The sequence below is a fragment of the Gadus morhua genome, chromosome 10, assembly GCF_902167405.1.
Source record: "Gadus morhua chromosome 10, gadMor3.0, whole genome shotgun sequence".
In the NCBI taxonomy this organism is placed as follows: domain Eukaryota; kingdom Metazoa; phylum Chordata; class Actinopteri; order Gadiformes; family Gadidae; genus Gadus; species Gadus morhua.
In genome coordinates this window covers 21,527,877-21,553,829 of record NC_044057.1, presented here as the reverse complement: position 1 = coordinate 21,553,829, position 25,953 = coordinate 21,527,877, and the positions used below count along the sequence as shown (strand labels likewise).

The 25,953-nt window shown below is 41.7% G+C and overlaps 4 protein-coding genes across 5 annotated transcripts; 3 read left to right on the top strand and 1 right to left on the bottom strand.

The window, feature by feature from the left end:
* The first annotated feature begins 2,733 nt into the window (after positions 1 to 2,733).
* On the top strand, positions 2,734 to 11,815 carry acsl4a (acyl-CoA synthetase long chain family member 4a). The gene is made up of 15 exons (XM_030367738.1): positions 2,734 to 2,871; positions 3,952 to 4,561; positions 4,665 to 4,842; positions 5,152 to 5,261; positions 6,253 to 6,391; positions 6,953 to 7,103; positions 7,375 to 7,498; positions 7,761 to 7,832; positions 7,990 to 8,129; positions 8,434 to 8,606; positions 9,122 to 9,196; positions 9,359 to 9,547; positions 9,752 to 9,866; positions 10,367 to 10,524; positions 10,804 to 11,815. Exons 2-15 carry the CDS (start codon positions 4,205 to 4,207, stop codon positions 10,959 to 10,961), a joined length of 2,139 nt encoding a protein of 712 aa, XP_030223598.1. The 5' UTR covers positions 2,734 to 2,871; positions 3,952 to 4,204; the 3' UTR covers positions 10,962 to 11,815.
* A 315-nt stretch (positions 11,816 to 12,130) lies between these two features.
* nxt2 (nuclear transport factor 2-like export factor 2) lies at positions 12,131 to 14,426 on the bottom strand. Of its 2 annotated transcripts, none has more exons than XM_030367742.1 (4): positions 14,406 to 14,426; positions 13,184 to 13,270; positions 12,910 to 13,054; positions 12,131 to 12,441 (listed from the first exon to the last, which is right to left on the bottom strand). In XM_030367742.1, the coding sequence occupies exons 2-4, from the start codon at positions 13,199 to 13,201 to the stop codon at positions 12,257 to 12,259; spliced, it is 348 nt and encodes a 115-aa protein (XP_030223602.1). In that variant the 5' UTR covers positions 13,202 to 13,270; positions 14,406 to 14,426; the 3' UTR covers positions 12,131 to 12,256. The 2 variants fall into 2 exon arrangements, with proteins under 2 accessions (XP_030223602.1, XP_030223601.1); XM_030367741.1 differs by lacking the exon at positions 14,406 to 14,426 and adding an exon at positions 13,401 to 13,504.
* psmd10 (proteasome 26S subunit, non-ATPase 10) lies at positions 13,617 to 19,576 on the top strand. The gene is made up of 5 exons (XM_030367740.1): positions 13,617 to 13,847; positions 13,956 to 14,054; positions 14,768 to 14,914; positions 18,399 to 18,565; positions 18,811 to 19,576. Exons 1-5 carry the CDS (start codon positions 13,734 to 13,736, stop codon positions 18,962 to 18,964), a joined length of 681 nt encoding a protein of 226 aa, XP_030223600.1. The 5' UTR covers positions 13,617 to 13,733; the 3' UTR covers positions 18,965 to 19,576.
* Positions 19,577 to 19,634: 58 nt separating this feature from the next.
* On the top strand, positions 19,635 to 25,853 carry xiap (X-linked inhibitor of apoptosis). Its single transcript, XM_030367739.1, has 8 exons — positions 19,635 to 19,884; positions 22,621 to 22,897; positions 23,215 to 23,806; positions 23,982 to 24,081; positions 24,232 to 24,310; positions 24,585 to 24,621; positions 24,789 to 24,959; positions 25,206 to 25,853. The coding sequence occupies exons 2-8, from the start codon at positions 22,658 to 22,660 to the stop codon at positions 25,397 to 25,399; spliced, it is 1,413 nt and encodes a 470-aa protein (XP_030223599.1). The 5' UTR covers positions 19,635 to 19,884; positions 22,621 to 22,657; the 3' UTR covers positions 25,400 to 25,853.
* The last annotated feature ends 100 nt before the right edge of the window (positions 25,854 to 25,953 follow it).

Sequence of the window (25,953 nt, the reverse complement as noted above, 5' to 3'; positions counted from 1 at the left end):
TCCTCTGTTATGGAAAATGTTGCTCCCAGACTGGCCTCTGTAAACAGGTCTTAATTGCGTAAGCATCAAATCCTCCCCCAAACCTGGCTCTGTGTGCCCCCCACCATCGGCTGCAGCAATAGAAAGAGCTTCTATTTCTGATCCCCCCCCCCCCGACCTCTCGGAGGTCTGACTGACTCACAGACTGGACTTAATTACCGGGGCAACTGTATAAATAGAGGTAGGTGTGTGTGCGTGTGTGTGTGTGTGTGTGTGTGTGTGTGTGTGTGTGTGTGTGTGTGTGTGTGTGTGTGTGTGTGTGTGTGTGTGTGTGTGTGTGTGTGTGTGTGTGTGTGTGTTTTCTCAGACATACATGTTATGTTAAACCTGTACACATGGACACATATCAACAGTAACAGTCCATTAAGGCAGTTCCAGTCTGATACTTTCCGTTTCACATCATGTTTTAACACACAACGTTTTGAGCTCCAAGCCTGTGTTTGCTGGTCTGAGCAGCGGGAATTTCAATTTGAAAAAATGTGTATGTGTTAGATAGTCTCATGTTGTTCGAGGATGTGGCGTTAGTATATCCCGATCTCCTTGCCAAAAAAGAGGGAGTGGTTTCCATGACAGCTGCTGGTAGTTGCAACTGGTATGGAAGCGTCCATGCCACTGTGTCTTCATGTAACATCACGTGCCTCTTGACAGAATGTAAGAACTTGGATGGGGTTTCCCGAAATGCTCTGCAGTGTCAAACTACTGTACTATGGGGGAGGCAAGTGATGTTCACCATAGCCATACTAAAAAAATCAAATATATATATATATTTTTTTCACCCTTGAGATTTATAATAATGTATGGAAAAAATGCAGGTTTCCGCAATGATTATTCAAGCGCGTAGTATAGCCACATACAGTGGGGGGACGTGCGCCCCCCCTCCCCCCCCCCCCCCCCCCCACCCACACCCACACACACACTTTTTCTAATCTCATATTATATTTCACATTATGACATGTTTAACAACAAGGACCAGACATCGATTTCCATAAATGATAGATCATATCTAGTGTCAGATCCTACCACTAAACGTTAAGCCACTATATGAGTTTAACAAGTCAACCATTGACAGAAAGTTACACAGAGGATCACAGTTTGACAATACAGCCTCCTAACGACGCTTCCAGGCCACAATATGTGAATATAACTTTGACTCAACCTTCTTGACAAACTTGTACGTTCTGCTGAATTAATGCAAACATGTTTTCAAACATTGTTAGTGGTCTGCTCATGTGTACTTGAACATATAGGCCTGCTACAAATTGAATGGATAAGTTAATGTGTTAACTTATTAATGTGTGTTAATAAAATGCTGTTTAAAAATAATTGATGAAGGAAGGAAAAAAAATATATATTTTTGAAACACTGTGATAGGCCTACTGCATGTCTGTCTTCACCAAGAGAAGGAACCCCCCAACAACCACCAGAGCGCGCCCTATACGTTCATAAAAGATTCCTTGAGAGAAATTTTGTATTCGGATCGTAAACTATATCCGGACAACTGGTGAGCAGGAGGGGGAACCGCACCACAATTATGATCATCATCATAATAATCATAAGGATGATTTATTTAAATTTAAGATGAGCAAAATTACACCTTTATTGGCATTAAGCAATACAAAGATACGCCTATTTGCTTGAAATAATACATTAATCATGGTCATCTTTAATGTTATAACCATTGTTTATCCTGAAATACATTAAACGTTATTCTAAGTAATAGCTATTCATCTTGGCTAGCCTAAGTGTCAATAATGGTTGCTTTGAATCAGTGGTCAAACCAACCATTAACATGCCATCCGAGCCATGATACGTCTTTAGAAAAGACTACACCGCTGAAACTGAATGTGACAGAATGTGACATGGCAATGAACCAGCGTTCAGAGATTGATAACTTGTAAAACGAATGTATTTTCCATGATGATAACTTCTACATCTGCAGGTGAAATCGAGTAATAACAACCATTGGCAAATTATTTAGAAGACAATTTAAATGTATGTAGTCTTTTTTACAAAGGTTTGTAGGCTATGCAGATTGCTCATAGTTTATAATGTTTAGATCAAGGAACTTAAGGTCTTGTTTGTTATGCTACCTATTCATTGTGTTTTAATTTAAAGTGTAGCCTACATGCAAAGTATATTTTTTTCTGATCATATCTTGAAAACGTCATTAGCTAATTAACCCCCCTTGTATTTCTAAATGAATTCAGTGTCAATGTTCAAATTTATGCATTTGGAGGAACCCTGGACAAAGAAGAAGATGCTGACCCATTTAATCTCACGAATATATTTGAATAGATGTGCATGTTTAGAATATATTCGATAGTTTAAATAGGATTTATTTTTCCGAGTTTATCAACCAAAGGGACATGTATGATTCTACATTTTCCTTAATTTAAAGCTGCAAACGGATACATTTGGAGGCTATCTTTGTTGTCCTGTTCTGATGTAATTTCGTATAAAAATCAATACAAATATACAATCAATATTTATATAAAACGAATTAATGAGTGAGGGTGAACACACAGTAGTATCTGCTTGTGACTTGACAAATATTAAGCATAAACTTCTGGCTTCTTTTTCAATAAGTTCCACAGTGTGTACAAAGCAAGAATCGCTTCAAATAGTAACGCAGCGTAAAAAAGGGAGGGGGAAAACTGTATGCGGTGTCGTCAGCCCCGCGAAGATGGCTCTGCTCTGCTTTCTCATTGGTCTAGAAATATGGAATCAGATGACGTAGTAGTTCCGTGTTGCCAGTGGCGCTGGAGAGGTAACTCTCGGTCATTCTTCCCTACTCGCGGAGACGTTGTCAAACGGGGAGTGAGGCTACCTAAGGTAAGGATGTGACAAGCCAGCGACTCAAACAGGCTATCATTTAGTTGCATATTGTAATTGTATTACTATGGTGATCCATTTGGAAATTCGCATCAGGGTATGTCTTTAAGAGCAATAGTAACATGGTACATGGTGTAGTAATTGTTAACGTTACACTGCTAGCGGACCTATGTTCCGAGAGCAACGTGTGCCTGCTTTATTATCCACCTGGCATCAGGATGAGGGGTTGGTGCTTTTACGTTACACATATCGTCTATCACGCTGTTAAATCAAAACGGAATGAGTTCCGGGAGTGATTTTCTGACTCAATATCCTGGAGAACTTTAACAAGAAAGGCTGAATGGAAATGACTCATTGGATTAATCGAACAAGCGTTTCCATTCAAAAGGTTATTTGCATACACAAAGATCAACGCCAAAGGACAAAGTATCAATTTTAACAGGTCGTTATTGCACGGAACAATTGTTTAAAATGTATCTTTATATATTTTGGTATCACTTTTTTGACATGTGTCTCGGCCTCAATCAGTGTATGCTCGGAAGTATATATATATATTTTTTTAATTATAATTGCTGCTTGCTATCAGAGGACTTATTTGAAGATCCATTTTGACTTTTGAGGTCACCCTGTGCTTTAAGATTTGAGTGTACTTTCTCCGGCCATCAAGTTGGGTGACTCCTAAAGAGATATCTTGTTAGCAGCCCTGTTATTAGTCTGACTTGATGAGCTTTGGACATTGGGGGGGGGGCAATGATACCATCATTTACTGATAATCAAGGGTATCTTCTTGAAAGTCAGTTGGGCTGACTAGTTTAATGATATCCCTCTGTCATTTAGTGAACCATTCGTTTTAATAGAGAACTAAAGAATAGCAGCTCAAGTCAATTTTGCCTGAGATAGGCAGGCCAAAGGTCTGTCCGTACATGTAGGTAAAGGAAGTGGGGGAACTGAGGTATCGGTAACATTTATCACCTTTAATGTTGGAAAGGAGACGAGTAAAGACTGTAGCTTCATCCGATCACCTTCTTGAACTGTACTATTGCTTGTTGTCTTAACATGTTTGTGTATTTGCTTCTTTAGGTGTGAATGGGATTCCATGGTCATCGTATCTTCTCCTCCCAGCTGATGATCTTAACATGACTTAACATCAAGGACAAACGTTATTCATGTTTCTCCCTCAGGGTTAATTTCCCCTTGATCCCCCCTAAACTAGACTAGTTCCTCTTAAACTAGTCGGCCAGCTGCCTTTTCTTCCCCTTTCCTCCAACCTCACGCCTCCCCCCCCTCCCCCCCCCCCCCCCCCACCCCTAGCCAGACCATCAAAGCCAACGCTATGGGTCTGTCCGTGGGCTCTGCTCTGCACTTCGTCCTGCTGTTCCCCGTTCATCTACTGGTGTGGCTGTATTCCCTCATCTCCTTCCTGCCATGGTACTATATGACAAACGCTGGGACCAAGAAGGCCCGGTCCGTGCGGATCAAGGCCAGAACCACCTCAGGGAACAGAGAGGGGCCATACCGCTCCGTGGATCACTTCGACTCTCTGGCTAGAGAAGACTTGCCCGGCAAGGACACCTTGGCCAAGCTGTTTGAGCACGCCGTGCAGCGCTTCGGGCAGGCCGACTGCCTCGGCACCAGGGATGTTCTGAGTAAAGAGAATGAGGTCCAACCCAGTGGGAAGGTGTTTAAAAAGGTAGGCCTCTGTGTTTTTTTTTTTTTTACCCCAATTTACCGAGTGTTGACCAATCGTAAAGGGTTGGAGATTAAAATATGATGATTCTTATTTCTCCTTTCAGCTTATCTTGGGTGAGTATCGCTGGCTTTCGTACCAGGAAGTGGACACCATGGTCTGTCATTTGGGAAGCGGGCTTGCTGCTCTGGGCCAGGAGCCCAAAAGCACGGTGGCTATTTTCTGTGAGACCAGAGCCGAGTGGATGATCACGGCGCAGGCATGCTTCAGATATAACTTCCCCTGTAAGTAGCGCTGAAACCAACGCTGAACCCCCCCCACCCCCCCAAGTCACACTGCTCTGCATCAGTGTTTTTTAATACAAGTCTTGTATGGGGCACATGCAATGGGTTAGTTCAAAAGTGATTCATGTAAATTACCACATTGGCTATGGGCGTAAAGTGTGCTCATTGGGACATTAATGACCAACAATAATGGGTTTAACAGCTTAATTATGAGGAAGGCCTTTACAGAAACTTATTTGAGTCATGGTATGATCAGTACACGTCCATAATTGAGGCCTTGCAGCTGATTACTGATTGTTCACGCTACAGTGGTGACGTTCTACGCCACCCTGGGAGAGGAGGCGGTGGCGTTTGGCCTGAACGAGACCGGAGTGACACATCTGGTGACCAGCGCTGACTTACTGGAGAATAAACTAAAGGTGAGCCCTATGCCGGTTAATGTTAAGATATATTGCTAAACGTGGCATGAAAAGCTGAACATCATCATGATCCTCTCATATTTATATAGAAATAATTACATTTAGGAATACCAGCATGGCAGTGGAAAGGAAGCAGCGAAAATATATTTTTAGATATCATTATATAATGACAATGATATTAGATTAGATACAACTTTTTGAATCCCCTGTAGGAGAACGTGTTTGATGCAACAGCCAAGCAGCAATGGAAAAACACGGGATAAAATACAAAATTAAAAAAATAAATAAAATAAACTTTACAATTAAGATACAAAGTATGAATGCAAACAAAAATAGACTCTAAGGTAAATGCTAACTTAAAGTGCTCCTTTGAAACCTATTAAAATGGATAAAGACATAGATAAGACATATAAACTTGGGTATATACTTTAATGCTGAGATAACACCAAATTATTTAAATCAACAGAATCAACAGAATCAAACTAATCCAAAACCATTACAATGTCAACTGTAACAAGCAATAATTGTATGCTCTGGAGCTTAAACTATTCTTTTGGTTTTGTTACTTGGTTTTTGTAAAACCAATGGAAGTGACTGCACAGGAATGATGCTTCAAGTTCGATTAACTTAAAAAATTCACAAAAACTTGAGCGGGTTAGAGGGCAAACAAAATTTGAATTTGCCTGTGCCAGGGAGTTAAAATTCCATAATATTGTAGTAGGTTTTTGGACGAAAGTACCACTGATTCGTTTTCACTAGTGTTTTCTAGCCCAGGCAAATGCATGTAACTTCCAAGGTCAGAAAATGGATGCATCCCAGCATGGCACAAATCGTTTTTACTAGATCCTCTTTATGACCACAGGCCAGTGTAGTTTGCATTGCGTGCTTTATTGTGACTATCTTCGATCAGATGATATTTACATTCAAACCTGAATAGATGAACAACACATTTTTGCATGTATTTGTGAAAGCCATTGTTCTCTTCATCCAGAATGTGCTATCAGAGATCCCAAAGCTGAAGCATATCATTTACGTGGACCAAAAGATGGTGGGCACAGAAGGTTACCCAGCAGGGCTCACCATGCACAGCATGCAGAGTGTCCGCCAACTGGGGTCAAAGCCTGAAAACCGTGAGTATTTGACCAAAGGTTTCTACCTGTTATGTGGCTTTTATGTTTTCTTATATATCTAGAGACACAGATAATCCCAAACAGTATGGAAATGAGTGACTCATTACAGAGATATGTTGACAGCCTTCTGTAACATTTAATTTATCGTTATTATCATTAGTTGAAATGTTATTTTTCTGCAAAAGTGCCAACTTATATTTAGTAAAAAGGGAAGCAATTCAAGCAGTGCAGTGATACTAGAAGTGATACTTCCTAGCCTCAGCTGATGCAGACTAGACATTCATTTTAGTTGTAAGGGTACTTCTGAAGATTACTTACTATTTAATTATCACATTAAGCAGTCAGAGTGAATTATTTTAGATGCCTGCCAGGTAGGAGTTGAGGCATCTGGCATTAGGCCTTCCCTGTGTAGACTGCAGACATTGGGGTTCAAAGAACCGTTGGGAAGTTGGACACTCTCACCTAATAGGCTACTGTCCTACCGCCTGTCTTCAATTTAATTATATTTGTATAGCCCTTAATCACCATTACAGTCTCAATATTTATGACACTGTCTTCCAGTAATTATGCCGGTGGTGCAGCCTCAGCCGTCTGACCTGGCCATGGTGATGTACACCAGCGGCTCAACCGGGAGGCCCAAGGGCGTGATGATCATCCACCGTAACATCATCGCCGGCATGACCGGCCAGTGCGAACGTATTCCTGGCCTCGGGTGAGAATAGGGGGCTTTTGCGATCATGTCAAATCGTCTGTCGTCTTTCACTCATGCCCGCAGCTTCATCCCAGGAAACGCAAACAAAGCATGCATCCCATGTTTCACAACCATTTTTCAGAAAGCCTCATGTGTTTTTGACCGTTACAAATATTGATCAATGCTGTTTGCATATAGTTAGCATTTCAAAAGTAAATTTGCTTTGTTGTTGACGAGGTATACAAATTATGTTGTTGACAAGGGAAAACAATGGATGTTCTTTGCCTACCAGGCCCAAGGATACATACATTGCTTACCTGCCCCTGGCTCACGTTTTGGAAATGACTGCGGAGATCTCCTGCCTGACGTACGGGTGTAGAATCGGCTACTCTTCCCCACAGACACTATCGGATCAGGTAACCCCGTTGTCCCACTTCTCCAATGATGCATATCATAATCACAAGCAGATTTGCGATTTATTTTTGTCACAGTGAATGCAGAGAACCGTAACAGTGCGTGAAACGGTTCTAGCCAAGGATCATTTTCGAACCCTGTCCCTTGTCCCTGCACACGATTCATTTTGATCCCAAAGCAGAAAAAGAGTTGTTCAAGGATGAATATTTTAAATGACAATTACATACTATCATTTACATTTTCGTTTTCGTTCTTCATATCTAGTCCACCAAGATAAAGAAGGGAAGCAAGGGAGACTCGTCCGTCCTCAAGCCGACCCTGATGGCTGCAGTACCAGTAAGAAGCCCTTACGTATAGACCACCGTCTGTGTTATCCACGTCCTCCCTCCGTCAGTGCTCCTCTTACCTTCTCCTCCTGAGCTGTTCTCCTCTCGTCCTGCTCACCCGGGGTGAAGACCATCTCTAATCCCTGTTTATCTTTGCTCCTCACCAGGAGATCATGGATCGCATCAATAAGAACGTCATGAGTAAAGTGCAGGAGATGAGCTTCATTCAGCGCACATTGTTCACGCTGGGATACAACTACAAACTGGAGCAGATCAGGAGGGGCTATGATGCACCCCTCTGCAATGCGTAAGCACCCAACCATTATTGTTCCAATTAACATTCAGTAGATGGTATTTCCACCGTTTCTACTGTACACACACACACACACCTACATCTTTGTTTGACTCTAATTATACTGTTGCCCCGGCAATTAAGTCCAGCCTGTGGGCCTACCAATGACTTGTGCGCATACATATAAACAAATGCCAGAGCCATGCATAAATTAATGCACCTATACACAAACACGTAGTGCCCTGTATAAACAAAGATTGCTGTTGAAGCATGTTCTCCCGAGCCACTCAGCCACTCAGCCTCTCGTACGTCTCCATAGGCTGCTGTTCCAGAAAGTGCGCAGACTGCTCGGGGGGCGCGTGCGGATGATGCTGTCGGGCGGGGCCCCCCTGTCCACCGTCACCCAGCGCTTCATGAACGTGTGTTTCTGCTGTCCCGTGGGACAAGGCTACGGCCTCACCGAGACCTGTGGAGCAGGAACTATCACAGAGGGTGAGCCTCTTTAGATCTTGGTGAAATGATGTCGTTCAGGAATATATCGCATCCCCCTCCATGTTGACTGTGTGGGATGGTTTAAGAAGCCATACCTGGCCTGAGTCAGCTTGATTGGAATCTGGGGCTTGGTTTGGCGGCTGTTTAACCTGCTTGTCTTTATTACTGAATGCACCACAGGCATGCAGCCTCACCCAACCCTAGAATCCAATCAACCTGACTTGGGCCAAGTGAGGCTGCCTAAACCATTTATCAAAAAACTCCACTACACACACACTCCAAACACTCCACACACTATAAAAATGTTTGGTAATTTGAATATTCTTTCAACCAAATTGATTCTGTAATTAAGAAGCTGGTTAGGTTAGTCACCTTGCTCAAAGATGCAAACGGGTAGACTGTGAACTTGGGGGTTTAAACCAAGAACCTTTTGGGTTGGAAATCAAGCAGAAGATTATGAGTGTGGTGGTAATGTTTCTAAAACCCAAGATGTTGTGTTTTTCTTTATTGTATAGTTGCAGACATCAGCACCGGTCGAGTGGGCTCTCCTCTCATATGCTGTGAGGTCCGACTCCGAGACTGGGCAGAAGGTATTGAGAAGATACAAAAAGGGTCACATGAGGGTTCACATGATTACCGTACACACTGCATGCCTTTAACGACTCAAGTAGTACATTACACAAATTACATTACTTACATGCATAGAATTCCAGGCCCACATACCAGTTACTTTATTAATTGTTTTTTAACAGGTGGCTACACCAAAAAGGACATGCCGCACCCCAGAGGGGAGGTGTTGATCGGTGGGCCCAACGTAACCATGGGTTACTACAGGCACGAGAACGGCGATCAGGACTTCTTCGTTGACGAGAATGGCCAACGGTGGTTCTGCACGGGGGATGTGGGGGAAATTCACCCTGACGGCTGCCTCCAGATAGTGGGTATGTGTGAATTGGGTTTTTCCGTCCCCCTGGCTCTCTACGGCTCCCCGTGTGCCTTTTCAGATGACGGGGTACTTAAGAGCCATTGATGCTTCGTTTTCAACAGCCATTCAGTTTTAAGTACTCTCTTATGACGTTCATGCGGCTCTCATCTCCACCACAAGTGGTAACGTGCGATGAATGCAATTGTGTTGTTCCATATAGACCGTAAAAAGGACTTGGTCAAGCTGCAAGCAGGGGAATATGTATCTCTGGGCAAAGTGGAGTCGGTGTTGAAGAACTGTTCCCTCATAGACAACATCTGTGCTTACGCAAACAGGTCAGTTAACTTCTTGATCGTCAGCCTGCCTCAATGATGTTTTGCCAAATGAATCCACCTCTACCTCATAAGACTATGTACTTGGTTCGGCAAAGAGGTCAAACTCGATATCCTTTTGAACACCTAATATTGGTGTGTCTCACATGATTCGATTATTTATTGTGAACAATATACAATGGAATATATACTGTATACTGATTTTATCTTATTTTTTTTGTCACACAAAAAGTAAAAAACACATCTGCCCGCACCAGACATACACCAGGGGTTAATGTTATACATGCCCACGAAGGTACCCTGTATCCCACATACCACTATTAAGGGGCCCCTATTTTACCACCAGCTGTTAGTTTGATTAGCCGTTTTAAAATCCGTTATGCACTGGAACTAAGTGACATTACTAGTTGTATGCTGGATAGATCAGTCTACCAGCCGGGGGCATCCCTATGCAAAACCTTGATGCATTAGATATAGAAATTTAATGATCTGTTTATTTTCAGTGACCAGAACTACGTCATCAGCTTTGTGGTGCCCAACCAGAAGCAGCTGACTGCACTCGCCATGCAAAGAGGCATCGTAGGAAACTGGGAGGAGATCTGCACCCATCCAGACATGGAGAGACATGTTTTGAATGAGATCAAGAAGGTTGCCGCTTCCAGTAAGAGATAATTTGTCATTTTCTTAAATGTTGCAGATTGACCAATGATCCATAATGCTTGCCTAGCTGCAGAGGTTTTGCGCTTCTATCAGACGCCATTTCCTCGGTTGTACCTTTTCCACGAGTGTGGTTAAAGCTACACAGCTTTGCCCGTGCCTTTTGATAAAGGGAAACAAAAGTGCTTTGGAAACAATATGCAAGTCAAAGCCATGTGTGACAGGTGTAGATGAACATCACTGAACCCAACCCTCTCTATATATCCTCTTCTCCTCCATCTAGTTAAAATGCAAAGATTCGAGACCCCCATGAAGGTCCACCTGAGTCCTGAGCCATGGACCCCAGAAACGGGTCTGGTCACAGACGCCTTCAAGCTGAAGAGAAAAGAGCTGAAGAACCACTATCTCCACCAGATAGAGAGAATGTATGGGGGTAAATAGGTGTGCCACTCTCCCCCTCATCTCCAGCAGAGCAACTCTGATGCCATAATGCCACTAATTTCATGTACATAATATTTCAAAAGAGCCTTTCAGGTCTTCAGCCATTTGTGTGGAACAGAAAAACGTAAAAAGCTCACTCTGTAGGTAGAAGTGGTCGCTCGATAAGCAGTGCTGCTCTTCGATGTTGTGATTTGAGGTAAACTAGTTTCGAGAGGTTTCCCGGTAAACTAGATCCCAACAGAACCAGTTGTTCTTATCGAAGGATATCAGATGACAGCACTGAACTGCCATCCTTTGAAGAAAATCTTTTTAACTAACGTCAAGTTATTTAAATTTTTGTGTGTAGCTTTTTGCTTAACCGTTCTAACTTATTCCATTTAGATATTCACGCCATACCTACATTTAAATTCAAGGTGTCCATTGCTCTTGCTGTGGTGGATTGTTGACGTTACTGTGCCTTTTTTGTCAGCAGTAGTGCCCATGTTTAGTCATGAAGAAGTAGGTTGCACTAAGTTACCAAAAATGTAATGTTGCAATCGTACCCATGCTACAAGACATGCTCAAAAGACATGTCATGTTCACAAGGGATTAAGGAAAATACCGTCTTACTGTCAGTACTTGTAAATTCAGCATTGGTCAGGTAGGCTCATGTCTCCTCTCCATGCTTTCCAGTTGTGTTTCCCTTGCCAAACATGAAGTTGCTTTAAGCATTGTTTTTGTCCTAATGCATTGGAAATGTCCAACCAAATGTATAGGATTCAACAGGACTCAGGAAGATTAATGTTTTAATATATGAACTTGGCCAATAGTGGGCTATTTATGAATAAAGTACATCCGTTTAACTGTTTTACCAAGCTTCTCTTAAAATTATTTATTTAAGTATAAGCACTCCGAGGTTAACCATTCGCATGTGATTCTTGTTTTTGGCATAAGCTACAGTGGTAACTGGTATAACGTTACAGCTTTATGCATATTATACCTCAATTAGAAGACTATTTCGGTCTCAGAAATGCTGCCATTATGGTAAACGATTCAATGAAGACATTTAATGTCTACCGAATTGGTACATAAATCAGTCATTTTCAAATAGGTTGTGCTGTGCTGTTAAATGTATGCCGTCATTGGAGGCCCATGCTTTGTTCAGAACGTGGTAAATAAATGTCATTTTGTAAAGGGTTTTGTGGCTTATTTTATTTAAAATAAAAAGGCATAATAAATGTTGGTATGTTGAGCCCTACGGTGGGGGTTGGGGGTATCCAAGAGAAGGGAGAAAATAAAAATGTTCCAGGAAAAGTTTAGCTTTGCCAGTCTTGGAAACGGAAACAGTCACTGGCAATCTTCCAGACAGGCTGCTCACTGTTCGGTGTAGCCTGCGCTGTTAGCAGAAAGTTCTGGTTGAAAAAACGTTGTTTGTTCCCCTCGAATTTAACAACTCCACAGCTCACCACCAATATCGTTGTCTGGCCCTGGGTAGCTTGTTCTGTAAATAGAAAAAAGTTAACTAAAAAACATCTGTAGGCTGTTGACTGTGCACTTAAAAAACACCTGTAGGCTGTTGACACTGTATACACTCAGAATGAGTGCCAAAGTGAATGTTACCATTATGAAATGGACAACTATAGTGTAAATTGATGGACCATTAAAAATACCTGGTCCGTCAATTACTGTAAAGCCAATGGTGGTTATGGTAATGTAGCTACAGCAAGTTTAACCAAAATGAATAACTCACATTTAGGTAATGTGCAATTACCTAATTAGGTAATGTGTAATTAACTAATTGTAGTGAAGTAGGGTAAATAATCGATGTGATCACTCTGTCTTTGTGATGCGAGTGATTGCGGTTCATACACCGAACGTATATACGCCTTTATACAATATTCAACATGTGTTGAATATTCCTTAAAACTAAGTTCAACTGATTTCAGCAACATTTCTATAATAATCTCACCATGGACGGGTTGACAGTCCAGTGTGTAAACCTGGAACTCGCTTGATGGAAGGGTCTCATAAAACTCGTTTAATGCATCCTGGCCCGAAACTGTGTTCCCATTCCACACCAGGGTGGATTTGTCCAGGTAAAGGCGGGTTAGATTCTGTATTGAACCAAAAACAAATCCAAAAAGTTAATATATGCACATGTTCCGAACTTCCGACCACCAAGGCGAGTCGGCTCAAGGATGTTTTAGCAACTGGTCGTAGATAAGAAAAAGCCCACAACTCACCCTCCTTTTTTTATCCATGCAGTCATAATAAATGTTGACGAATTCCTCCGCATACCTGCATGACTGGTCAGCATGTGTTTTGAAATCCTGCCATGAGGATTGGTAAAATGTGTTTTATTAATGCATGTGTATTAGCCTTTTTTGTTTTAGCTAGCTTGACTTCTGTATGTTGAACCAAACAGACACTCCGACTGCGAGAAAATTAATTTAACGTTACCAGTGTAGACGCCATGAGTTCAGACTTTCAATGTTTTTCTTCAAGACACGGGTTGTTTCTTTGAGAAACAACAACCACAATCTGCAAAGCATACTACATCCAGAGCACCACAATCTTGTATTCAAATTAAAAGTCTTAGACGCATCGAATTGTTTCTCGGCCGGTGGCGAAGCAGGGAGGGTATTTTACTTTGAAGGCAGAGAAAAGTTGTGTACCTGAACGGAAACAGATTTTTTCACTTCCGAGGTCATCGCTCATATTTTATGCTTCACGTAGTTCACGTTATGTTATAGTATCTGCATAGTTTGATTTAACGCATACACATACTTTGCGATGGCTGGTTCAGTATCAAATGTGGACATTTGTAATCATGCCTACGAAGGACACATGGACAAACTAAGGCAATGCATTATAACAGATAAAACACTCGCCTGCAAAACGGACCAGGTAATTGTACAAGTCATCGTTCGACTCCCATCCATAATATGGTTTGCTATTTTTTTCTTTGATAAATCGAAAGTTTGAATGTAATCAAAATATCGTTGTACTTTTCAGGGCCAGAGAACCGCCCTTCACTGGGCTTGTTCTGCGGGCCACAACGATATTGTGCAGTATCTTCTTGATCTGGGAGTTGAAGTGAATCTACCAGATGATGTAATGTTCCAGATATTTCTCAATCTGCAACATGTGTATTCTTAAGCGAATAATTGTATATTACTTAAACGAATACGTTTTTGTTGACTGATTTACAATATTATTACTGGTTAATGTATTTATCTTTGTAAGTAGCTAACCTGCTTCTAATAATCGCTATCACTAGGTGAGACATAGCTCTATTGAGAACTGACAGTATTTTGTAAACCGTTTGTTCTAGAACACAATTCTCAGTCAATTCCAAAGCTTGAATGTTGTCCTTAGACGGCCTTTTGTCCTACAATGGTATAATGCAATGTCTTTGCCGTTTCAAAATGTCGTCGACAGAATAATTTAAGAGCTCGGGTTTACCTTTGGCTTCCAATAAAGTGTCCGAATTTTAGACACGCACTTAAACAAACAAGCACCTTTTTTTCCTCCAGAAAATAAATTGCATGCGTGTCTTTTATTCGACCAATGGTGGCAGTGTTGAGCCGTAGATTAGAGCTGTTCTTGGAAGGTCCAACCTGTCCTATCATAACCCTATCAAAATAAACACATTGTAAACGGCAATTAGTTTTATTATACCCTGATAGGATTGAATACCGTCTAAGAACACGCTTACTTTTGAATTAAGGATTTGTCACTTGTCTAAACAACTTAATAAAAAACACAAGTCAAGTGCAACAGTGTAAGACCAGTGTGGTGTTGTTGAAGTTTATGGCAATTCCTAGGCTTCTTGGACGCCTCTCCACATAGCAGCCTCAGCAGGCAGAGATGACATTGTGAAGGCCCTGATATCCAAAGGTGCTCAGCTGAACCCTGTCAATCAGAATGGCTGCACCCCTTTGCACTACGCATCGTCTAAAGACAGATATGAGGTAAGATCAAATCTAATTCATATCTCTTCTAGGAAATGACACCATTTTAAAATATTCTCCAGTCCTATTGAGACACCACAAAATGAAGCCTCTGCTTTTCTGAGTTGCTTCTCTACTAACCATGTGGTGAATTTATAAGTGTAAATTGTAAGTGTTTTATATTTATTGCTTTATTCCTTCACATGAGTACTTCATGTCAACCTATTAACTTTGACTGTAATATAATATAATGTGATATATGCAACACTTTCCATCTAGTAAATACACTCTATTAGTGTTGCACGATACCAAAATTATGACTTCGATACGATACCTCGATCCTCGATACTGAATCAATACCATGGTGAAAATTGAAAGTATCTGGAAAAGATATGAATAATGGTCCACTTCGGTCTCACTATGGTTTAACTATCAGCATCTTGGACGTTTCCTGCTTTGGCGGCCAATTACCTTAATAAATTAATTCTACAGAGCAAGTATGGGCATAATCACTTCTGTTTGTTAACATAATTGCTTTTGCTTAACAAGCCACTTTTCTGTACAATATAAACTTTTGAACAGTGAACACATTAATGACTGACTTACGCATACAATTAAAATACTATTTTCTCCACTTTATTAAAAACAAAACATGCCACTACATGGTACATTCCATTACACTATGGTGGACAAACGTCAGTCCGACAATTGCAGTGAAGTATTTAAACTTTAAAACTCAGAATAAATAAAATTATTGCTTTCCACCAGCTGAGAAAATGATAAAATGATTTTCCGTCGGTACTTTTATGCACACCGAACTAGACCTCTGTCAAGGAAAGTGGAGTTTTTGCCTGATTCAAGTCTTTCATATCATCCCGCAAGTTATCCGGTAACTTATCAACCCCAGCATGTCCGGTTGCTAAGCAACGTCAACGTCTTTGGCGGACTATTTCTCTGCTAAAAACACTATGAACGGTAATTGTAAAAAGACATTGTGAAGATATTGTTTCGTTTCGGCAAGGAGCCGTGTAATAAGCGGGATAATGTACAGAACGTCGCCGGTCATTATCGAAAATAATACCCTTCAGGGCTTCGCGTCGTGGTCCGGTTCGCACTGTCGGGGCTTATTTTCCCGATTAAAGACCGGCGTTCTGTACAACACCATCCCTTACATATCATACAAGTCCAGACCAATATAACGGTTGCGAGCGTGATAAATACGGATGTACGCTTACTTTTGTAAATGTAGATACAGTACATTCGGTTTGCATGATAGGAATAGATCAGATCAGAAATTCCGATCAGAAATCTAATCTTATCAGAAGTGTCCCTGTAAACGCGGCTACTGTCGCTATGACTCGAGAAAAGGTTGGCTAATAAGCTACACCACATTCGTTTCATATTTCTTGTCCACAAGCCGAGGAAGGACGGCAAGCGCTTCCGAAACTGTCCCCGTCTCGTTGCGTCACACTCTCACACGCTCGCTGCACAGACAGAGAATGTTTTTTTAATAAAAGTATCGATACTAAAAAATGGGGGAATCGTATCATTTTTTGCGTGAGGGTATCATGATACCTTTCTAGTATTGGTATAACGTGCAACACTACACTCTGTCAAAAAAAACAAAACCTAAATCATTTATTAATCATCTAAAAATAAAAAGGTAATGATGTAGGTCTACATGATCATGCAGATTAAATACATTGAACTTTCTTCATGCCGAGCATATGGGACTCTCTAAATGGGACTCACGCATTTCTCTAGGTATCTTAAGTTTCCTACTGGAGTCATCAAAACTTTGGACTTTGTTATTGTAAGAAATATTGTGTTGCAAAAACACTTTGTGTCTTACTGCTTTTGTACTGTATATCAGAAATGATCACCCTGTACCACACTGCTGCCTTGTTTATGTTTTGTGAGCACTCACGCATTTCTCTAGGTATCTTAAGTTTCCTACTGGAGTCATCAAAACTTTGGAATTTGTTATTGTAAGAAATATTGTGTTGCAAAAACACTTTGTCTTACCCTTAGCGTTACCCTAACCTTAACCCCAGTAACATTTCTTTTTGCTTTAGTGTCTATGGGTTGGTAATAACGGTTCTGATGATTTTTCTGATGGAAAAGTGGTATTTTATTTCCATAATCTTTGTTCAGTGAACGCATAAACCCGTTTGTTAGTTAGCAGTTAAACAAAATGCGATCTCTTTGTTTACAGTTGCCAACGACCAACTGATGATGGGGGTTCGATTCCCTAGTGATGCAAGGTTTTTTCTTTCATTTTGGACTGCACACCCATCGCGAGTGACGGCTATGCGCACACATGCACACCCATAGCGAGTGACGTAGGACGTAAAGTCCCGCCCAGGTCGAAGTGGCGTCGATTTAGAGAGTCCCCGAGGATATCCCTCACTGCTCCACCCTCCCTATCGGCGTACCATAGGGCTTGTTCATAGTGACATCACATCGTAATGTACCCTGCCCTTTTCAGACTATTGAAATGTTAGCTATTACGTTGGCAGTAATGTTTCTTTGGTAATTGCTGAGTAATAAATTGTCTCCCCGTAATAACATCATTATAGTTGGGTTGTAGACTACCAAGCATTTTTCATGCAAGACTTGGCCAAACTACGTTTTTATAGGCAAGGTTACGATATATTTATCTCGATTTAGTCATTTACAGTATTACAACTCTTTTTTCCTCCCATTGTGGTTGAGTGTCACCAACAAAAAATCCAATGACGTATGAACTATTTAGGAATTGATGCATTACACGCACCTGACTTGACTAGGAAATACACAGTTGTATCATTCCATGTGTTAATGCCTCAAATTTGGTCAGCTTAGGAAGCCACACCCCTGAATGGTATATTCTTCTGAAGTGATGACCCATCATTTTTGTGTGGGGTGGAAGGTAAATGTGATATTTCATGATGGATTGTTTTTATACATTTTTTTGGAATTGGAATTTACTGCAAGCTGAAAGCTCAAGTTAAACAGTACAACAGTAGCCATAGTATAATTTCTTAGTGGGATTTCCCGTGACTCAAAAAGCAGAAATGATTAAAATGGTTTCATACATACTAAAGAATAGTTGAGTGTGGTTTAGATAACCAGAAGGGGCTTCCAAGAGCTGGGCTACGTCACAGGAGGGGGATGGTCATGGCCAGTGACCCACACACGGGGGTGTGGGAAATCTCAACCGAAACTGAGGGGACATGTTTCTTAGAAATTTGGAACTAGGTCTGGAAGATAATGTTCATGCAACAAGCAGTTTGATCGACCGTTCATTTTAGACTACAATATATTCAAGTCACCCTATCACCTAAATAATACATTTAATTGTATTGTAGCTGTAACTTGGGTAGGTATTTTCTGTGACACTCATTCCTTACCGATGGCCCTGGTACTGCTGGAGAAGGCCCAAAACACCCAAAGACCCCAGGTTCCATGGCGGACGATACGTCTTAAGTGTATCAATAGATGTATATTATACTATTCCTTACAGATAGCCCTGGCGCTGCTTGAGAACGGAGCAGATCCCAACGCCACAGACAAGCTGCACTCCACTCCCCTCCACAGAGCCTCTTCTAAGGGCAACTGCCGGCTCATCACACTGCTCCTAGAGCACAGCGCCTCCACAAACATCCAGGACATTGAGGGAAACACACCGCTGTAAGGGAACCTGAGCTTGGTTGATATTCTGTGGCTGTAGAACATGAAATATGCCTTACGTTTTATCGTATGCACATTAATTGAACATAAGCGGCCATCATTAATGGCAATTAAACTCGTTCTTAAGCTATGCTTCCTCAATGTGCCCTACCTTTTTAGAAGGCTTACAGCTGTGTTTCGCTTTGTTATTGTAAAACTTCTTTGTTCATTTGATCATAATAATAATTTGCTTTTTTATTTCCCAGCCACTTGGCGTGTGACGAAGAGCGCGTTGAAGCTGCTAAGCTACTGGTGGGGCACGGCGCCAGTATTTACATTGAGAACAAGGAGGAGAAGACCCCCGTCCAGATGGCCAGGGGCGGCGTGGGCGCCATGCTCCAGCGCCTGGTTGAAGGATGAGGCGTCCCCGCAGCCATACTCTTCCTATTATACAGTCAGGATTTCACTTCCATCGCAGCGTTGTAATAACAGGTGAAGGATGAGAGAGGCTTAATGGAACTTTAGGCCAATGTTCACTCTCGCCAGCCTTCCCTCGAAAGAACCATTAACATTTAAGATGACAATTTATGAACAGCCTACTACAGCAGTCAATCCACAAGCAACTGATTGGTTTAAAAATTTGTAAATATTTATTTTATTTTTTATTAAGTCAAAGGCATACAAATTGCTTTGGGATATCACTATTCAAATAGCCATTACATTTAATGCATACCTATTCGATTCAGTTGTGCATCTCTAATACCATAGTGCAATGTTTGCTACATGACTTCTATTTTTCTACTGATTAACCTGCTTTGAACATTTTCCTGTCAATAAATTGCTTGCCCCCTGGCTTTCACTGGATAATGTTTCAAATAACTGTTTTAATCCAAAAGTTCAGTCGTTTGTTCTCAACTATTGATTCCACAATATTAACTCTAGTCATTGAGCATTGGCTAGATATACTTACGATGCTGGCGATACAAATCATATTTCCCCGTCTGTGATTAATAAAGCAGAATACTCATTTTTTCCTTGAGTCTAGCGTCATTTTTATCATGATACACCAATTCCACATTTTGGAAGTTTCATAGCTAAACCGGCAGATATCCCTCCCACTATGGCAAGCCGAATTGTCATTTATTAACTAAGTTTGACTATCCGGAATTTACATTGCAGATATCTGCAATTCGGCTGTTGAATGTCGTCAAACGTGACGTTGCGGTCAGCTGGGGCGTGCGTTGCGTAACCTACATAGTTGGACGGGGCGCTTCATGTAGTCTCTTTTCAAACATTTGGTTGAACATAGGGTCGGCAGCTGGCTTCCTGTAAATTTGAAGGTAGGACCGCGACTTTAAATAAGAAGCATTAGGCAAGCCGTATGGGAGCTAGTGGGGGCTAGCTCACTAGCTCTGCTGATCAGCAGCGTAGTATGGCAGTAGTAGGGCATTTCCTCCATAGCTGCGCTATGGTTTCGCTTTGACTGTACGAGATTATGAGTAGCAAGAAGCATTTCTTGTAACATTTAAATACTGTGCTAGTCTATTTTAGTAGTAATGAGTAATTGAAATGTCCTCCCGTCCAAACATCCGTTTTCATGGATACGGTTTGATGGCCTTAAGTAGCACATTGCTGTTTGCTATTGTACCATTGTCTAGCTCAACGGTGAGCTTTTCTAGAATAGGGTGGCCGCTGGCCGGTGTTACACCGGTCATACTCTCATACTGTCCAGTGATGTATTATGAAACATCTTCCGATCTGCCCAGAACTAGATCGCTATAGGTGGATAAAGAAAAACTTGATCAACTAACGTTAGTAATGTATGTAATAGTAATGTAGACACTGATCAAGATCCCTAAATCTCAATTGAACATCTTCTATGGTACTAACGTTACCATTAATAACTAGAAAATAAATTCTAAAAGAAAATAATTGTTTTGCATTGTTTACTGCATACTAGATCTCAATGTATCTTGAGTTTTGCTTTGAAACGGTTGGGCAGAGTGCATGTTCATAGTCCACAGATTAATAAGTGCAATTCAAGGTCCCCACCTTGCGTATCCGGCATCATAACGTTAAATGAGTCAAGTTACTCCCTATGAAAAGAATGTTACGTGAGTACGGCCCGCCCCGTGTACTTGAGACTGACTAATTGTGCAAATACGTCCGACAGCAATAGTTGTGAGGTGTCTCGTCAACCTGTAATTTCCTAATCTTATGAAGTGCTGAAGTTATTGATGCTGGCACGCAGGTGGTATAGCGAGCTCCTTAAATCTTGGATTTCTTTACGATTATGATTCACCAGTTTTGCGTGCCATGTTTTTGCGTGCCCAATCATACCAACCCTCCTCTAATCAAGCGCGAAACCGCCCTAGACATGGATTCGACCCATACATGTGACTCGGTTCCTCTTAAAGCCACCGCGACAGACACCAGCCTGTGGTTAGACAGTCCTCCTCATATGAAGCCTGGAGACTAACCTGATCACGAGACCTCCCAATCGGTTTCGCCACTCCGCAGGGTCGCTCGACCTCTAGCCTCCCACTTCGATTTAAATCGGTGGGAGGTCAAACTCCTTCAGCCATTGATTCAGCCTAACATTCCCATCGAAAGAATGGCCGAAACTCTGCCAGTGCATAGTTATGTTGTTCTTGTTTAATAGTTGATGTTTAGCTTATTTCTTTAATAACTTTATTTATGGCTGTGTTTACTCGACTTATGTTAACGTTAACGCTTTGTTGCTTCGGGAGACGCCGTAAGTGTTTGCCGAGCGGAGGCCTGTGTTATATAACAACAACTAGGACGTAGACCCTGATTCGCCCGACACGTCATCAACAACAACGCGTTATCTCCAACGATTACATTGTCCTTTTTGGAAATCGATGTCGGCGGCCGGAGGTCCAGCATGATGCGTGCGAAACAAAATCTAGCCTGCGTTATCAGGGTGGTCTTCAGTCCAGGCTACTAAAAGATATAGGCCTCCTAAGCCACTGGTTTTCGGAATCAACAAAACTATTGTTTAAGAATTCAGAAAGAAGTTTTCATTGCAAAAAAAGAAGGGTGATGTTATTTGCACCCCTTGTACAATTATCAGTACATTCCATTTGCACACATGATATTAAACATAAAATAGACAAAAGACAGGCTCTCATGGAGCACGTTGCTGCTGCTCATCAAACTGACCCTCGAGCAGTGTTATATTATTTAATGTACGAGGCCCATTCGGTTTTGTGATTTAAATTATGTTTTGTTTTATGTCCGAATGAGCTTTCCATTCGAACAACCTCAGAGTCCTGAACTGCCTGTGCAAATTGTAAATATTTATAACTAAACCATCTATATGACTTAAACACACAAGTGTCACCCAATGTCTTAAACAGATATGGGAAATAATCCAATTTATTCAGAAAAACAATTACTGAATTTTGTGATAATGTTCTTGCGAAAGAGATGCGGTGTATGATTGAGCCCCTCCCACTTAGTAGCCGGGAGACCCAAACATTTAAAGGAACTCTTTGTTGTGTCCACTGTCCTGTCTGTGCCACGGCATGACGCAAACTAGCGTAGCTCAGCTGAGTGTTAGGGATTTTGGAGTGGTGATAGTTCCCTTCTTCTAAAGAAAGAAAGGTGGGCTGGTCAGCATTATTTATTTGCAGTTATGAGATTGGATTCGTGATGACATTATTGTAATCACTGTCAATCAGCGTTGACCAAAGATATGTCTAGGTAGCTTTAAACTGTTACGTATTGCAACTTTAATTCAGAGAATTACTTGTCACTTGTGTTACTGTCTCTATTTACGCTTCCTTCATTTTGTATTAAGCCAATCCTGAGCACCAACTACAGTAGAATAGCATGTGTTTGTTATTCTTCTGTAGCAGGACACTACTTTATTGTCAATATTTCACCAAAGACATAATGACGATGTGATGTCACAATCGAGAGGGCGCTGTTGCTGGATGTGGTTAGGGTTGGGGTTAACCCTAAACACATTTTAAATAAATGAACCAATGCAGACGGTACTTTCTAGTCCTGATAATCAAAAGTACCTTGACTTTTCTCAATTCTCTATTCAGATACCTACTGTCTCAGTCATCATCTCAGTAGCAAGAAATGGCCCAGCTTTCACAAAACAGAGACCTGGAGACGGACGGCTACATGGACTGGTCCCACATCAAGAAACGCGAAGACTCGTTTCTGGCCTCAGAGTGGGCCAAGCAGGTGTCTGCGCTCAAGCTGGCCCGGGCCGGGTTCTACTACACAGGCTCTGCCGACCGTGTCCAATGCTTCAGCTGTAGGAAGACGGTGGAGAACTGGTGCACAGGGGACCAGCCGGTAGAAAGACACAAAGAGGTAATGCACGGGGTTTGGGGTTGGCTGACTCAAAGGTTAGGAGCAATAATAATCGTAATCGAACGAAAAACGTATTCATCTTTATGAACTTAATAAATTGGAAGATGGCGAAAAATACTTCAGTATCGGCCATTTCTGGCCGATACTGAAGTATTTTTCGCTTGTATAGTATAGTTGATATCTGAGTTTATTTTATTTTGATGTTTCAATGACAAAATAAATGGGGTCATCATGTCTGGTTGTTTAATATGATAAAGAGCCTTCTCATGTTCTTTCTTACTGAATAGCCCTCTCATGTTTCTGTTCTTTTCCTTAAGGTTTCTCCCTCGTGCCAGTTCCTCAGATGCGCCCACCGAGCTGTTGCAAATGGCCTGGCCAGCAACGGCACCCCCTACAGCGAGGAGGAGGAAGACCTGCAGTACCGGCTGAGGACGGGAGAGGTGGTCGACGAGACCACCTATCCCATGGTCCCCCACATGTGCAGCGAGGACGCTCGCCTGCAGACGTTCCAACCGTGGCCCTCCAGCGCCCCCGTGAGGCCCAGGGCGCTTGCCCAGGCAGGCCTCTTCTACCTGGGGGAGGGAGACCGGGTGCAGTGCTTCTGCTGCGCGGGCATGATGGGGGGCTGGGAGGCCGGGGACACTGCGTGGGGGGAGCACTCCAAACACTTTGCCAACTGTTTCTTTATCCTCGGTCACGACGTGGGCAACGTGCCGTCCCAGGGAGGAGCCGCCGCCGAGGAAGAGGAGGAGGAGGAGGAAAGGGTGGCGCTAAGGGGGAGTGGTGTTATACCACTGCTTAGCCCCAGTAAGCCAATGGGAAGCTTTGAGGAGAGACTGGAGAGCTATGCAGGGATCCAGCATCCGATCGACTCTAGGATGCTAGCCAGTGCTGGCTTCTACAGCACAGGTACATATTATGAAGGGGCATTCCAAATAGTAACTAGCGCAATATTTTCAATGGTACTGCAATAACACACATAAACTGCTGATCGATTAATTAAGTGTTTGTCTGTGTTAACATGTATTTGAATGCGGCTGAAACATAGGACAAAGTTAGAAGTAATTAATGTGCATCGTTTTAGGAGGTGGAGACCGGGTTGTCTGTTTCCAATGTGGGGGAGGGGTCAAAAACTGGCTACCTGATGAAGAACCCTGGATGGAACACGCAAAACACTACCCTGGGTAATAAATAAATAATTACATATATTTATGTATATATATATATAGATATTATACACGCACATAAACATCAATGTCCACTTTCCACTAAGCCGTAGATCCTTTTGTCATATTCTTAAATCTTTAATAGCTTATTTTTTTCACTTCCAACAGATGCCTTTTCTTGCTGTCAGAAAAGGGACAGGATTTTGTCAATCAAGTGCAGCTACAGGAGCCGCGACGGAATGGAGCTGTAAGTAGTTGGCTCTTGAGCTTAAAACACTCATGCATTCAAAGAACGGCCACCCTTAAGTCAAAACTATAAGGGATCTGTTTCGTGCGTGTGGGCCGGATACATAGAGCTTTTTAATCCGGTTTCTCGTTTTTGTAACCTATTAATTGCAGTCATCTAGAATGATTTGACAAGTTCTCTGTACATCATCATCTGGCATGGCATCTGTTCAACAATACTATTTGATCTTTAAAATTATGTGGCAACATCCTATTTGTTTGCATCCAATTTCCAGGCTTCATCGCAGAATGGCTTTTCAAGACAACAGAATGGTAACGCGTCTGATTCACTGAGATGTTATTTATAAATTTGCAATGTTATCTTTGCCATGAAAGCTTTTGGGGTTGGCTTTGGCACTCGGGTGCATTTGTAAGTGGGGTTGAAGTGAAGAGCATCCCTTTACTCATCATCAACCCCCCCCCCCCCCCCCCCCCCCCAGATGTTCTCAAATCGGAGATGGCCGCAGCAGCTTTGGCCATAGGTTTGGATCCTGTAACCGTGGAGAGGACGATTCGTGATAAACTCTGCAGGACGGGATCGGATTACCCCAGCGTGGAAGCACTTATCCAAGATTGTCTCAACAACCCCGCGACTCATTCCACGTCCGAAGGTGTGTGTTTTCAAGGGTGTGACCAGCGGACCAAGGTCCAATGTGTAAACAAAGAAGCATTCAAAATGAACTGGCAATTACCTTCTCTGTTATCACGAAGAAGACCAATAATGTGTGACTATAATATAGCATCTATGCTCTGGTTTGATTTCACAAATATGTATCCGATTTATCCCAAGAGAATGAAAGCAGATTGAAAGTGATTGAATAAGGATTTTGTTGATTTTACTTATTTATTTTTAACAGAAGAGGACCCCAGTGACATACTCCATCGGCTTCAGAGGGAGAAGCAGTGTAAGATTTGTATGGACCGAGACATCTGCATGGTTTTCATCCCTTGTGGTCATCTGGTGTCCTGCAGTGAGTGCTCCCAGTCACTCGGCAAGTGTCCAATCTGCTGTGCCTCCATCACTCAGAAGGTCAAGACCTACATTGCCTAACCAGTCCTGGCAACAGTTTTCTCTTTCTCTCTGACTCTCTCCATGTTTATGCTGCTCCTTAACGTTATATTTTCTGACATATATTCTTGAAAATTATGTGTATATAAAGATATAATAATATTTTATGTGTGTGCGTGTGTAAGGGGTTCTGTGCTTCTTAGCTGAGTATATTTTCATAATGAAAATCTTCTGTTCTATTTTATATAATGTACAGACTAGCAGATTGGTAAACTTACACAATAATTTTGATTAAGACACTATCCTTATGTTTTTGCCTGATGTGCCTTCCGCTGGGTTTAATTTTTTTAATCTGTCCATAATTATTGGTAGATTTAAATATGATAAAGCAAAGATAATTTGTTTTGTAATAAATTAATAAAGGCTTTGTTTTGTATATGTAATCAGGTAAGTCCCATCATGCAACTGTGGATTTCAAATTAAACAATTCAATGAATCATCTGGTCAAAACTGTGTAAATTCTTGGAATCTGAACTTTTTATGAACCACAATTTCACGTTTTTAATGTACACCCTTGCCTACATACCTACCTCATT